Source organism: Zootermopsis nevadensis, unplaced genomic scaffold (assembly GCF_977971745.1).
Source record: "Zootermopsis nevadensis isolate Lab colony 2312 unplaced genomic scaffold, Znev_1.0 Znev_ptg000023l, whole genome shotgun sequence".
Lineage (NCBI taxonomy): Eukaryota > Metazoa > Arthropoda > Insecta > Blattodea > Termopsidae > Zootermopsis > Zootermopsis nevadensis.
Window position 1 is genome coordinate 3566099 of NW_028259155.1, and position 13726 is coordinate 3579824.

At 34.8% G+C, this 13726-nt stretch overlaps 2 protein-coding genes and 1 long non-coding RNA gene across 4 annotated transcripts in view; 2 read left to right on the top strand and 1 right to left on the bottom strand.

Annotated features, from left to right (window-relative positions):
- The window catches only part of LOC147872866 (uncharacterized), a 27693-nt gene continuing 13967 nt past the window's right edge, over positions 1 to 13726 (bottom strand). Inside the window, exon 4 of the long non-coding RNA XR_015536709.1 lies at positions 1 to 76. This is a non-coding gene — a long non-coding RNA (uncharacterized LOC147872866). The remainder of the gene's footprint in view (positions 77 to 13726) is intronic.
- Positions 1409 to 5611, top strand: LOC110833029 (uncharacterized). Its single transcript, XM_022070606.2, has 3 exons — positions 1409 to 1991; positions 3174 to 3294; positions 4843 to 5611. Exons 1-3 carry the CDS (start codon positions 1777 to 1779, stop codon positions 5059 to 5061), a joined length of 555 nt encoding a protein of 184 aa, XP_021926298.1. The 5' UTR covers positions 1409 to 1776; the 3' UTR covers positions 5062 to 5611.
- LOC110833023 (serine protease inhibitor 28Dc) overlaps positions 6193 to 13726 on the top strand; it is a 9798-nt gene continuing 2264 nt past the window's right edge. Inside the window, exons 1-3 of one of the 2 annotated variants that reach the window (XM_087354499.1) lie at positions 6193 to 7826; positions 11774 to 12481; positions 13263 to 13403. In XM_087354499.1, the coding sequence (XP_087210625.1) occupies positions 11778 to 12481; positions 13263 to 13403 (845 nt within the window). In that variant the 5' untranslated portion in view covers positions 6193 to 7826; positions 11774 to 11777. Of the gene's footprint in view, positions 8021 to 11773; positions 12482 to 13262; positions 13404 to 13726 lie in introns of both variants that reach the window. The other variant, XM_022070597.2, reaches the window with a different exon arrangement.

A 13726-nucleotide genomic window follows, 5' to 3' on the forward strand; every position in this document is an offset into this window, starting at 1 on the left:
CAACTCGCTCACACATTCAAGGATGTTTGAGATAATACAAAATGCTTCTAGAACGAATCACAACATCCCTCAAGGCCTGTAACAATGTGAGGAAAAACGACATTACAAAATGTACTGGTATATTGCTGAAGTAATGTTGGAACACGAATGCGAAAAGATGTGGGAAAATTAAGAATATCGAGATGCCTCGATCATAGTCGATAGTTCCGTGTTCATGCCCTGGGAAATCGATAAGACTCGTATGTTCACATAATCGTAATGATAGTTGAAAATGTAATGGTTACTCCAACCTAAATGTAGTGTATTTCTCATCTTCTGAATACCATATTCTCTCCACGTAACGCGTAAAATGTTGAGGTTAGTTTTTTATAAAAAAAATCATGTTAAATAAACGACTCCTAGGACACGAACAGGCAATAAGGTCCACACCAGGAAAAATGTACAACCTACGAGGGGTAATATAACTTACTCAGAAAAATATCTATTAATAAAAAATGTACGTCCTTTATTCTCTTTTAGGAATAACCTTACATATAAAAATTAAATTAATCATCGATCTGCGCTGTGTAAAATGAAATGACGTATAAGTCCCATAAATTAATAGCTCAGTTTTAATCACAAGCAAACTTAACTTTCAAGGCTTGGTTTTTTATTCATGTTATTTTAAGTGTCGTCAGCAAAAGGTTCCTTAAGCCATGGTCGAAAAGAAGCTTTGTATCAGTCATGCACCAAAGATTTCTCCTTCCACGCAGAAACGTAAGGACAAATCGGATTTGTTCGTGAGTTCAAATTCTCGATTTCACGGCCATGGTCATTGTTGCAGAATGACGTTACAAAATCAACCACCAGTTCAAAAATTAAAAGTGGTCTATGTAACTTTCAGAAGAGATTCTTACAAGAAAAACAATACAGAGCAGTCACATGTGCTTTGACGCCTTCATCTGGATACCTCCTAGGTATGGGAACGGTTATTATGAATGGTTAATTGGAAATATTTTTTTTTTAAATTAAATATTTTTTAATTTCATGAAGTAATTTGTTTCCATAAGCCCCTGACCCAACGCTTATGTGATCTATGCTTTCGAATGCCAAATAGATTTCATGATTTGCCGAATAAAGCATCTAACTTGAATAAAAAAAAAACTTTAATCAAATTAAAAAATATGCTCCAAAGCACCAACCATCATCTAAGGTGCATCTTATTAAATACAGTAAACCAGAAGAAATAAATATTTCCCACATATATTCACTAGTCCCTGTAACCTAACTGTTGGAATTCAAGTTATAGAGATGGACTTAAGACATTCTTCAATAGACTTCTCTAAGAACGTCGGAATGAAAGATGGTTGTCCATGTAATTAATCTTTGTCTTCAGAGTTTGGTTTTCTATATAAAAGGAAGGAAAGTGAGAAGGTTTAGCCTTTGTGTTGCCGAAGGCCGGTTTTCATCACCTATCGCAGTAAACAAATCATCTGTCAGATAACCTTCTATTTATTTTCTCAAATAGGCGCCACGGTAGATCAGTTAAGTTAAGATTTGCCATAAATTTGAGAAATTTACGAACGTTACTTTTTGATGTGTGACCATCGTAACTCAATAACTGTCAAACATTTGCCCTAAATTTATTTTGTTACCTGCTGTTATAAATATTTCGAAAATATTTTATATTCAATTACTGAATAAAACACCTGAAAATTAGGAAGAAAACTCTAGAATCTTTAGAATTACATTGTCAATTTGTGGGGAAGAGAGCTGATATACGGTATCAACAACAAAATGGCGTATAAGATATCAAAATGGTTTCCAGTAACGATGGCTATAGCATTGTCTCTCGTGTCGTGTAGTCCACAGCCTTCTATAAACTACTACGAGCGAGTTGAGCGGATATATCCAGCCCCATACGAACGGGTCATTCGTTATTATCCAGACGATTACGTGGAAGTGGTTTATCGGAAAACAAACAACTTCCGGTTCCGGCCTTATGATACAAGGTAAGCAAGTATAATTCATGATATCAATTCCAAATCTGTCTAGGTACCAACTGTAAACAGTACGTAACTATACAGAAATTAGATAATCACACGTCAAAAATGACGAGAAAATAGACAGTACAACTTCAAAACACAAATTAAAATCATTAATTATCTTCGCTTATCTCTGCTACATATTTTGTCATAATCAGACAATATAATACAACTTAATGTATTGTAATAAAGTTATGTTAAAATGAGCGATAATCGACTTATTAGTTATACATTTCCTTATTTGAATCCATACTTTTCTGTCGACAGTCAGTATCAGTTCTGTTTCTACATTACCTTCAGTCTAATAGTGATTTTAAAAAATGGTCATTCAACCAATACTTGTCTATTTACATAGATAAAACGTGCTCAAAAACTACCCGGATTTTAGGAGTCAGAACTGTATTAAAGGCCTGGGAAGTATGCGCACAATTTTAATTGACAACTCTTTATTCTACGAAAGAATATATACCATTGCTGCCCACATGATTACCATCATCATCATTATTCAAATTATCATCCACAATCATCTCAACAGCCATTCTCATTAACATGTAATTATTGTTAGGTTATGTAAGCCTATTTCACCGTTAGAAAATTCAATACAGTCTTCGCAGGTTATGAACTGTGTGAAGTTACCAACTTAAAATTCCAAGATAAATCGTGAGATATCGTAATTTTATCCTGACAATTTAACACGTCTTATCTACAGCAAGGTCACAATTTATCGGATGTCTGTTGTTTTATTTTCTCATTAAATCTGTTATTATCATCATCATCATCACTGTTTTGTTGCATTAAATAATTTATTAAATACGTTCAATTCATTCTCTGACGTCAACAGGGCATCTGACAAAGGTGCAGACGAACGACGATGGAATGTCCTTGAATTTAAACGAATCATCACCGAACACTGTCACGTTGAACAGTTCTAAGAATTGACCGGACATTTGTCGTCATTTATTTTCTCAAAAATTGAGCGGTACTTGTTTTGGCGGGCTAAGAAACATTCTGAAGAACTTCGAATTTTTAATTCTTGTATCTACAAAGTAAACATGATCCACTATCACCTCTCGGTGGGATAGTTTTAATAGTTAAGTCTTAACCTGAAATAATAAACTACAGAGCATTGTGTCTCTAAATTTATTTCAGACGATTGTACGAAAGAAGTCGTGGATGGGCAGAAAGGCGTGGAAACGGAAGTTACCAGATGCTGTCCCAATCCGACGCACAGCTTCAATGTCGCTTTCCCAACAGCGGGGACATCATATCGGTGGGTCACGACTTCATAACTTGTTAAGAATAAAACGAAACGAGTGTTAAAATGTGAAATTCTCACGGCGGTTAAGATGTCAATGTTGGTCATCTTGGTTATTAAGTCGTGCTAACTTGCAGGGTTTTGGACGAACTGAATCGATATTCAGCCCTGAAGACCAATATCGACTAGTAGTCTAACACAAAACTATCGATTTCACGTCGACTTACTTAATTAGGCTTGGTTTCTGAAGCATGCAAAGTGAATCAGGATAGCCAATTTCCATAGTAAAATCCCTGACGTACATAAATTCCCTCCAAAACTTGATATGCAGATACTCACTTAATGACGTAATTAAATTTCGTTCTACGTGAATATATTAGTAATTCCCACTCTTTTATTTTGGCCTGACGAAAGAGAAATTACTTCACCTTCAGGAATTCTTGAACTATCATCCTCAGTCTTTTACTTCCGCGTAAAAATAAATAAATGGTGTATAAAAGTACAGAAGCCAAGCTAATAGACTTGCAATAGCAAGGTGTTTTGTATGCATATATAAGCATTATTTTCGTACGAAAAACACACTTGTTAACCTTCAACGTGATGTCACTTTGTCAGCTTTCCTTTGTCTTTGACACTTAATGCATTGTTGTTCGTTATTAAATAACTTCGAATTCATAAAATATATACACACTATTCATTGTTGTCACAAAATGTATTTAACTGACTACGAAAGCAACAATGCTGGTCTAATGTTCAACTTCCTCGCCCGCATACATGCAATGAAAATGTGTGCCAATGAGTAACTGTAAATTTACCTCATCGCATCTAGAAATACCTCTAAAGACGACAGACGTCATGAAATTACTCTCTGGTAAGACACAGAGAAACTATAACACCCACAAATTATTTTGAATGTGCTTAGAGTAAGGTTACTTGAATAATGGGATAGTGTCCTCGTCTGTGTCGTGCTGTCTTGTGTAGAGGCCTTGCAACGGGCTGATCACTCATCTAAGGAATCGTACTAAATGTCTAAATGAATTAATGATTTCTGAATTCTGAATTGGGACAAGCCACAAGGCCTCGTCGTAAGAATTGTTGATGATGATGATATGCCTAGACTCCTTTTGCTAAATCAAAACTTTACAAACCGAAATATTTTTCAAGTAATATACTAAATATTGACATGGTCTCTCACTCAGAGGGAGGAACACAGATTGAAGATTTTGAGGAGGATATTTGGGCCTAGGAGAGAAAACGGTGGGGTCTGGAGAAAACCACATAATGATGACCTTGAAATCTGTACTCCTCCCCCAATATTGTCAGGGTGATTAAGTCGAGAAGAATGAGATGGGCTGGGCATGTAGCGCGCATGGATGGGACAAGAGGTGTGCGCTGGGTACTGGTTGGGAAACCTGAAGGGAAGAGGCCTCTTGAGAGACCTAGACGTAGATGGGAGGATAATGTCAGACGGGATCTATGGGAGATAGGAGTTGAAGGAGACTGGATTTTGTTGACCCAGGTCAGGGCTTTGGTTAATTCGGTGATTTGTAACTACATTTACAGAACATTGTCTGGGTTCGCGCTGACCTCGGGAAACTGTACAGAGTTCCCGATGGACGCAACGGTGTCCTGCAAAATCATCCTGGAAGATCGTCTCTGTTCCTGGGCAAAGTCACAGCTCATGACTCCGGTCTGTATCGCTGCGTGGCAACAGCGAGGGATCCCGACACTGCTCTTACACACCCTGTATTTCAAGATGTCGATTTCTACCCACGTATCTAGCGCTCACTTTCACTGACACGTAAACCCTGCAGATGGAGACATCACGTTTCACCGGCCGTATTCATTACGTGGTTTTCTTCAGTCTTTGCGTTCTACCTTGAACGTGGAAGGCCAAGATTCACACACGCGCCACGAGAACATCTTTTATTTTTCACGGTTTTGGTTAAAATTCCGGTAGACAAAAGCATTCCTCGAATTTAATTTCGTCTTAATTTCTTCTGATTCGTTATAGTCGTTCATTTTCAGAGGCATGCGAAAACAATGCTGACGTTTATAGCATGTCAATAGAAGAATTCTGCATTCCATTAGAGTAATGTCAGACAGAACTCGTTCGTGGTACCATTACGTGCAGACGAAGGCAGGCTGGTACAAGAGGGGGGGGGGGGGGTAATAGCAGGTAATTCTCGCTGAGTGTAAGAGACACACCCATTCCTGCATTACAATTTATAAACGTTTCGACTCTTTGCATTGTATTCTCCTGACAGCTCAAAAAATATCTTCATGTAAGAAAACTAATTCATTAGAAATAAATTAAATGAATTTATACACACTCTACGAATACTTAAAATAACTTTTAAACTCTCGTGATATATATTTAACACTCAAGCTGCCAACAGTTATGTTGTGATTTATTTATTTAAGTCAGGGTTCAAACTCTTCCAGAATTAGGGCCACATGGACTCGCGGCCCACAGGTTTATACATGACAATCGAAAAACAACGACAATTAATTAAAAATTGTACTGAATAGCAGATTCAGATATTACCTAATTTTTCTTCACGGCAACACGCGTTGTTTATGTGACATTTAACACTCCTTTTGATTGAGTAAACTTTCCATAAACATCTGCGAGTATTCAATAAAACACGATCTAGTTATTGGTCTCAATTTTGCAATATCATCCATCTCATGATATTATTTTATTATTTATTTAGTGTTCTGTCTGACGACAGGTCCATATGAACAGGATCCTTCCATCCTTTTCTCGGACTGGGACCTGTTCATATACGTTCTTGGCAGATGATCCAGAAGTGGTTTGCCATTGCCTTATTCTGTGTGTGAATGGAGTAATTGTTGGGATGCCACGGAGGAAAACTCCGTGTTGCCTAGACCACGGCCTTGCCCAACACAAGTTATAAATTCGGGCACCGCCGGGAATCGAACCCGAGACCCCAGGATTATAAGGCCAGCGTTCTAACCGCTAGACCACCGTGGCCATGATATTATATAACTGTTTTAAATCATACAAAATAACAGGATATTACAAGGACCGCGAAAAAAAGGCGGGCCACCGATTAAAAACCACTGATCTAAGTAGCTGCCCCCCCCCCCTCAACCCCCCTTCTACCATTTCTGACCGTCACATTCGTTTGTTTCGTCCCTCTAGCGGGGTCCTCCTAACCACGAGAATGTAAACACGATTCAACGGGAAATCCGGCCAAAGTACAAACCGCACCAGACGTGCTCAGCGCCTCAATGTCACTTCATCCAAGGCGAAATTTGAAACATAAACACGCCCCTAAATGAAGTTAAACAAGTCATAGTAATGAATTTAAATATTAACGTACACCAAATCGTAATTTTACCCTTTCTATTTTATGGGTGTGAAACTCGGTCCTAAGGGTAAAATTATAATTTAAGGGTATTCGATAATATTACTAGGGTAATTAAATTTAAAAAGATGAGCGGGTCGTGTAGTATGAATGGGAGAGATGACACACACATACACACAATTCTGATCGGTAAACAAGAAATAGATGGAAATAAAATACTAAAATAGATCTGATCTTAATGAATTAGGATACAGATGATGGTAACTGATTTTGACAACAAAATGAATGCTTCAAGGCCATGTTTTCAGCGAGGCAAGTAGAAATATATGCGATTTTTTCTAAACGAAGAATAAAAGAACAAGTCAGAGTCTACAACAACCGATAACTCTTTAATAACGAAGGCATATTCTGGTAAAAATCAAAATTATATCTAAAAAAACTAAAATTACGAGGAGACTAGATTCGAGAAAGATATGTTAATATACAGAACAGCCCTTTTTGGATATAATTCTCTCCAAATACAGATCAACCCTGAAGATGGAGGCAGTATGTTTCTCCGAAACAATGGTATCTACCTACAAGTCCACACGTCGTTCCTACCAAGAATACCAACATCGACGTATTCACGACTGCGAGAATAAAAATCTCGTACATTTTTGTTTACAGAAATTCTACAAGAATAAAGCAAGAAATTATTCTTATATACATAAATACACATTGAATTTCAAGGTAACATGTAGCAGGTGTTAGAAAGAGATTCAGAAGTGTTTTCTAGCTCCAATATCTGGGTGATGAGTGGCTTACTAACTTTATTCTGGGTCTGGTTCGTCGTCAGTAATTGCCCTGATGATGGAGGCAGCAAGTAACTCTGAAACGTTTGTAAACTTCTACCAGATGACACGGCGCATTACGCCCGGTGCGTTGCTTACTCGGACTGGACGTGGCGGTGCAGAGAAGGGTGTGGAGAGGGGTATCCCAGCTCGATTAGGTTAGCATGCGAGTCCAACCCATAAACATTTCCGACCAAGAAAAAGACTAGAGCACGTTGTAACCAGCTCTAGTCACGAATGAAACGTCTGTTTAACGTAATTACATCGGCAAACTGCGAGTGCATTATCCAGTAGTTTCTAAGCGGCCGTCAGCAAAACATCACTGTCCTGGGAGGATTAATACAGAACTCAACGCTACTCGGAGCTTCCGGAAATTATTAAGGTCGACTTGTTCATTATATCGCGAGTTTAAATTACAAAATTTTCTCACTGAAGTTAAAGATTAATCAATTTTTTTTTCTCTCACGTGTTTTAATTTCGTATATTGTCACGAACGTGACAATAGAAATTATTTTAACACTCCACAGATAAGAAAAAAAAAATCATTTTGAAAATCTACAAAAGTTATACAGAGAGGTAAGTCAGCCTGTTTTTAATTTGTTGAAAATATTAATATTTTTGCATTCCTTTGATGAATGTTTCTTGAACACGTACCAAAACCGCTATTGCACGTAAATATAACATTCATTAAATTTACTATCATGTTTAATTACGTTTTACCAACTGCATTAGTTTAATGTGTAACAAACACGGTAAGATACTTTAAAAATCGGCCCTGACACATTTTAATGTACCAAATTAATGGAGAGTCTGAGGAATACCGTGAAAAACTGTCAGCATAATCAGCATCCAGACATAAATTCTAACAAAAGCCTTTAAGAATCTTTTAGAATACGAGAATAATGTAATATCATCTCCATGTAGCCAGGAAACTGCAAATATTACGTTGGTCATACTGAAAACATCCGGCGATCACGTATTTGTTAATAAGGTCAACGGAACAAGTTCCCCGGAGTGGCGGAGACCACTTCCGAGGGTAACGTTCTGTGAGTAATGGTATGAGTTGTACAGGACTAATTGTCCTGGGAAAAAAAAGAACTTCGCGTTACTTGTTTGATGACTCAAAGCATATCTAATCTGAAGAGGTATACTACGTCTAATTACTGAATGTGTTCTAACATTTCGTAGTTCAAAGACCCCCCCCCCAAGAACAATATATATTTTATGCAGTAAAACCTGATTACAGCGAAATCTCAAAGGACGTTTACATTTTAAATACAAATCTGTAATTTATACTGCAATATTAATTAATAAAATAAAATGTAAAATTCTTTACTTTCTTATTTACACATTTTATAGACGGTCGATCATAAACACAGCACAAAACAATATTTTTCTTTAAATTTTCGTTTTTAGTTTCCGTTAAAACGAGATTCCGTTTATAATATAAAATATTACACTGAACATTCAGTATATACAGCGCTTAATACATTTTCAATTTTCCAAGAATTCTCGACTTCCTTTGATACAACTTCCGTTTTAGATAGAACAAACTGTATATTTCTATTATCTACGCATTTATTGACAAAAATGACAAACATCCACGATCATTAAATAACGTTACGTAATACCACCTGCGAAAACCATTGCTATTGAAAATAAGCAGGCATTTTACCCCCAAAATGCCCAACGATTTCTTATTTATGAGTTTCGTGTGATAAAACTTCTGACTTACAAAAGAAAAATTGTTTTTGGATTGTAACAGCTGTTTTAAATTCTGGGTTAAAGACCCGAATGAAACGTTCGCTATAATTCTCATAAATTACTATGGAAATACCCCAAAAAAATTTCCCAACTGGCAGCGTGAATGGATCCACGAATCAACCTTACTCAGTCCCTGTCAAATGACTCACGTGTGGAGAACGAGTTCTCAGAATAAGATTTCCGATTGGGAAAGAATGGCTAGCTCACTTCTAGTAAAATCATTAACATGACAAGGGCAGGTTGTAATTTCAGCAGCAGTAAAACTTGAAAAGCCTTTTAATGGGTTAGGCTCATGCAGTTTTCTTTGAAACGGAAATTACGTGTTGTCCTTTCCTGTTCTATCCTTCTTATCTTTCGTTGCGGTTGTATTTTTCTCTACCTTTTGTCGAGTCTTTCTTCAATTGACAAAACGCCATTATATTTACCAACAAAGGAATTGAATTATTATTATTTTGTATTATTTATTTTATTTAGAATTATTAAATTGAATTATATTACTTAGGTACCGTATTTAGCCCATTTACTTGTAAAATATTATTCAATAAATGAATCGAATTATTATTATTATTATTATTAGTATTATTTAGTATTATTTATTTTATTTAGAATTATTAAATTGAATTATATTACTTAGGTATCGTATTTAGCCCATTTACTTGTAAAATATTATTCAATAAATGAATCGAATTATTATTATTATTATTAGTAGTATTATTTAGTATTATTTATTTTATTTAGAATTATTAAATTGAATTATATTAATTAGGTATCGTATTTAGCCCATTTACTTGTAAAATATTATTCAATAAATGAATTGAATTATTATTATTATTAGTAGTAGTATTATTATTTAGTATTATTTATTTTATTTAGAATTATTAAATTGAATTATATTAATTAGGTATCGTATTTAGCCCATTTACTTATAAAATATTATTCAATAAATGAATTGAATTATTATTATTATTATTATTTAGTATTATTTATTTTATTTAGAATTATTAAATTGAATTATATTAATTAGGTATCGTATTTAGCCCATTTACTTGTAAAATATTATTCAATAAATGAATCGAATTATTATTAATATTAATATGGTACATTTATATATTATTTCATTTGTTTGTTTGTTTTACTTTTATTATTGAAATGAATTTAATTATTTATTATATTTTATCCTGTACTCTGGTTTAGTGCTTGGCTGTTGTCAAGCACTTAAATTGTATTGAATTTAATTTAATTTAATATTTCTACTGAACACGAACGATCGAAGATGTCAGGGGTTCTCAAACTTTTCCAGACCTTATCGATTCGCAGGCAGCAATAATTACACACAAGACAAATTTATTTAAATTTCATGACAATTTATTAAAAATTTTACTAACTTACTAATACGAACAGGTCCACATATTTATCTATTATTAAAAAAAATCAGTCAATGGTTAGACATTTATCACTGTTTTATATCGGACTTAATTTCCACTTTTTTATATTGAAATTCGCATTAATACTTCCAAGAATTCATAACTAAGACATCTCTCTTTAGCTCACATCGGTAGTTACTTCCAAATACTGCCGACATAACAAAACGAGTTTTCTGAAAACATGTAATTATTTTCCGTCACACAGAATGATACAGTTTTTGCGACAAATTTATACCTGCCGGAACAACTGCGTCTGAGGGCTCCGGGTTGAGAATAACTGGACAAGGTTGTTTCATGAACTGAATAATTTATTCTGAGAGGCGTTCCACAAATATGTCCAAAGCTGCTTTCAGCTTAACTTTCCTAGTCTAAAGACCGGAGCCAAGTGAAACTTAAACGTTACTGTAGATAACTTTACGTTCATGTTCCGTATCTGAGAGGAACTATTAAAAATGTAACTGGTAAAATGTTTTTTTAGTTAGGCCGCGTATCATTTTAGGTGGTTGCCACGTTTAGGAGGTAAGCTGAAGGTCGAATTGCGTACTGTCCAACACTGGGATCGCGTTTTCGAATTACCTTCGAGTCACAAAATATAAGTTTTGTGTAATTTTATCGTGTAAAAGGTCCTACTCCCAGACCAAGGAACCCTCCCAATAAAGTCTTAAGACCTGTGGCCACATTCATCCTGTCAATTTACTGATATATAGATTATATAAATGGGAAAAATCTATTGAAATTTTGTGACAGTTTATAAAAAATGTTACTAATCAACTTTAACAAGACAAGTATTTTATTTTATATTTAATTTTTATTCCTGGTATTCTCGTAAATACCTCGAAAATGATTCTGCTCCCTTCATCAGGTAAAATGAGGGCAGAAAACCCCATCTGTTGGACCTCCTTACTGAGCTAGTCCCTCACACAATATAAATACAAGAGCATTTTAGTTTGAACCTGGACACCAAATTAAAGAAGTGGATAAGTTCAAAATTTACATTTAATAATATCATAAAATCACGCAGAATATTTTGTTATTTGTTCTGTATAAGATTGAGGTATTTGAACGCCTAAATAAATACTCAGAAAATTATAATTACTGAACGTGAAACACAAGTTAATTAAAGATTTCGATTTATTTCCAGAAATATGATCTGCTACACATTTCTTCTGTGCATATCTACGTTAATCAAGATGAGTGTATCTTCTACAATGATCCACTTCCCAAACTCAACATCTGAAAATGTCTCAGCGTCACAGCAAATTCCTCAGACATTAAATTCACTGAATGCAACCGCGTATGGAAACTGGAAGAGACATCCTCAATCACCTCCAAATTTCACCGGTATAAGATTTCAAAATGATGACAGCAAAGAAATTTCAAATGTAATGCGCGAGAACCTAATAGACAAGATGATATCTCGAGGGGTCCTACGATTTGCTTTACAAATGGATTTTGCATTATCTTCAGAGGACTACACAAATATTGATGATAAGAACAATATCATTTTTTCGCCTCTTAGTATTGCCTCAGCTTTGTCATTGGTGATGCTCGGAGCAGCAGGAAGAACTTATAAAGAGATTGAGACTGTGTTAGGTTTGGCTGCTGGGGTCGACTTAAGTGCGAGTGGCGACGAATTACATTACCATTTTGGAAGATTTTTAAAAAAGATCGAAGACTACACTGACGCTGGAACATCAACATACTCTGCAATGGCCGGGGCAATTTTTGTTCAAGATGGCGTCCAGATTAAAGAGAGGTTTGCAAACGTGAGCAAAAATATTTATGGGAGTGAAGTTCTGAATCTCGATTTTATTGGACATAGCAGCGAGGCGAGAGATGTCATAAACAAGTAAGTATCAGTCAGGCTGCTGTATCTGTAATTATCTATAATAGCGTTGAATCTCAAGTAGATTATCGTAGATGAGATTTTATCTCGGTATCTCCGACGTATCGCGAGATTTGACCTTGAAAAATAGATAAAACTGTCTCAGACCAAGTTCTCTCTTAACTAAAATAATTATTATATTTGTTTACCGTTAAATCACAATAAAATAGTAAGATAAGATAATTAAAATGAATTTAAATTTCAATTATCTTATCTTACTATTTTATTGTGATTTGACGGTAAACAAATATAATAATTATTTTAATTAATATCACAATATGACGCAACTATACTATTCTCTCTTAACATCCATTATAAACTTTTCATCTGACAGTTTTTGTAACCCTCAAGTATTTTATGTATAGGAATAATCACTGTACGTAAGAGAAATTTAAGATTTTCTCGTGGCACTGAGTATGAAGATGTCTGTCTTCTGGGTTGTCTGGTAGAAGTTATTTTTCAGAGGTGTATGCAAAAACCATCTTCCACAACATCCCAGAAATTATTCATCTTCAAAATCGCTGTGTTCTCTGATACCAATAATGTTTTTCTTTTCTGTTGTGAATATATTTTAATAAATAAATACATTTAGATTACTGTCAAATACATTAGCTCTTAATTCCCTTATAAAATAAATTTTGAGACGTCAAAAAACTACACTAAATTCTAAAATAAAGACTGCTTCGTATGACAATGAGATGCGTGCACTGTATTTGAGATAAATTTGTGTTTATTTTAATTTCAGATGGGTAGAAAATAAAACTTATGGACACATCCCTAACATTTTGGAGTATGCACCACCCCCAAGTACCAGGATCATAATTGCAAGTGCTCTCTACTTCAATGGCGCATGGAAAAATCCTTTTTCTCCAACAGAGACGAATTGGTAAGGAAGTTTTTGCTACACACAGCATTTCAAGGGGACAAATATTTAAATTTAATTCCAAAACAAAGTGACGTAGACTAATTTGGGGATGAAGATATGGATTTCTATGCCTCTATCTCTAACAATTATTTATTTTAATCCGTCTTATCACAATATTTAAAATTTCTTATAATTAAGATAATAAAATATCATTGATGTTCCATATCGATTGATCGATTTACATTTTGGAACATCTTTTACACAACATGTTTCAGTTTTTATAAAACCATCATCAGGTGTAAAATATTTACGAACTTAAAACTCAAATATGATTCCATTTGGTG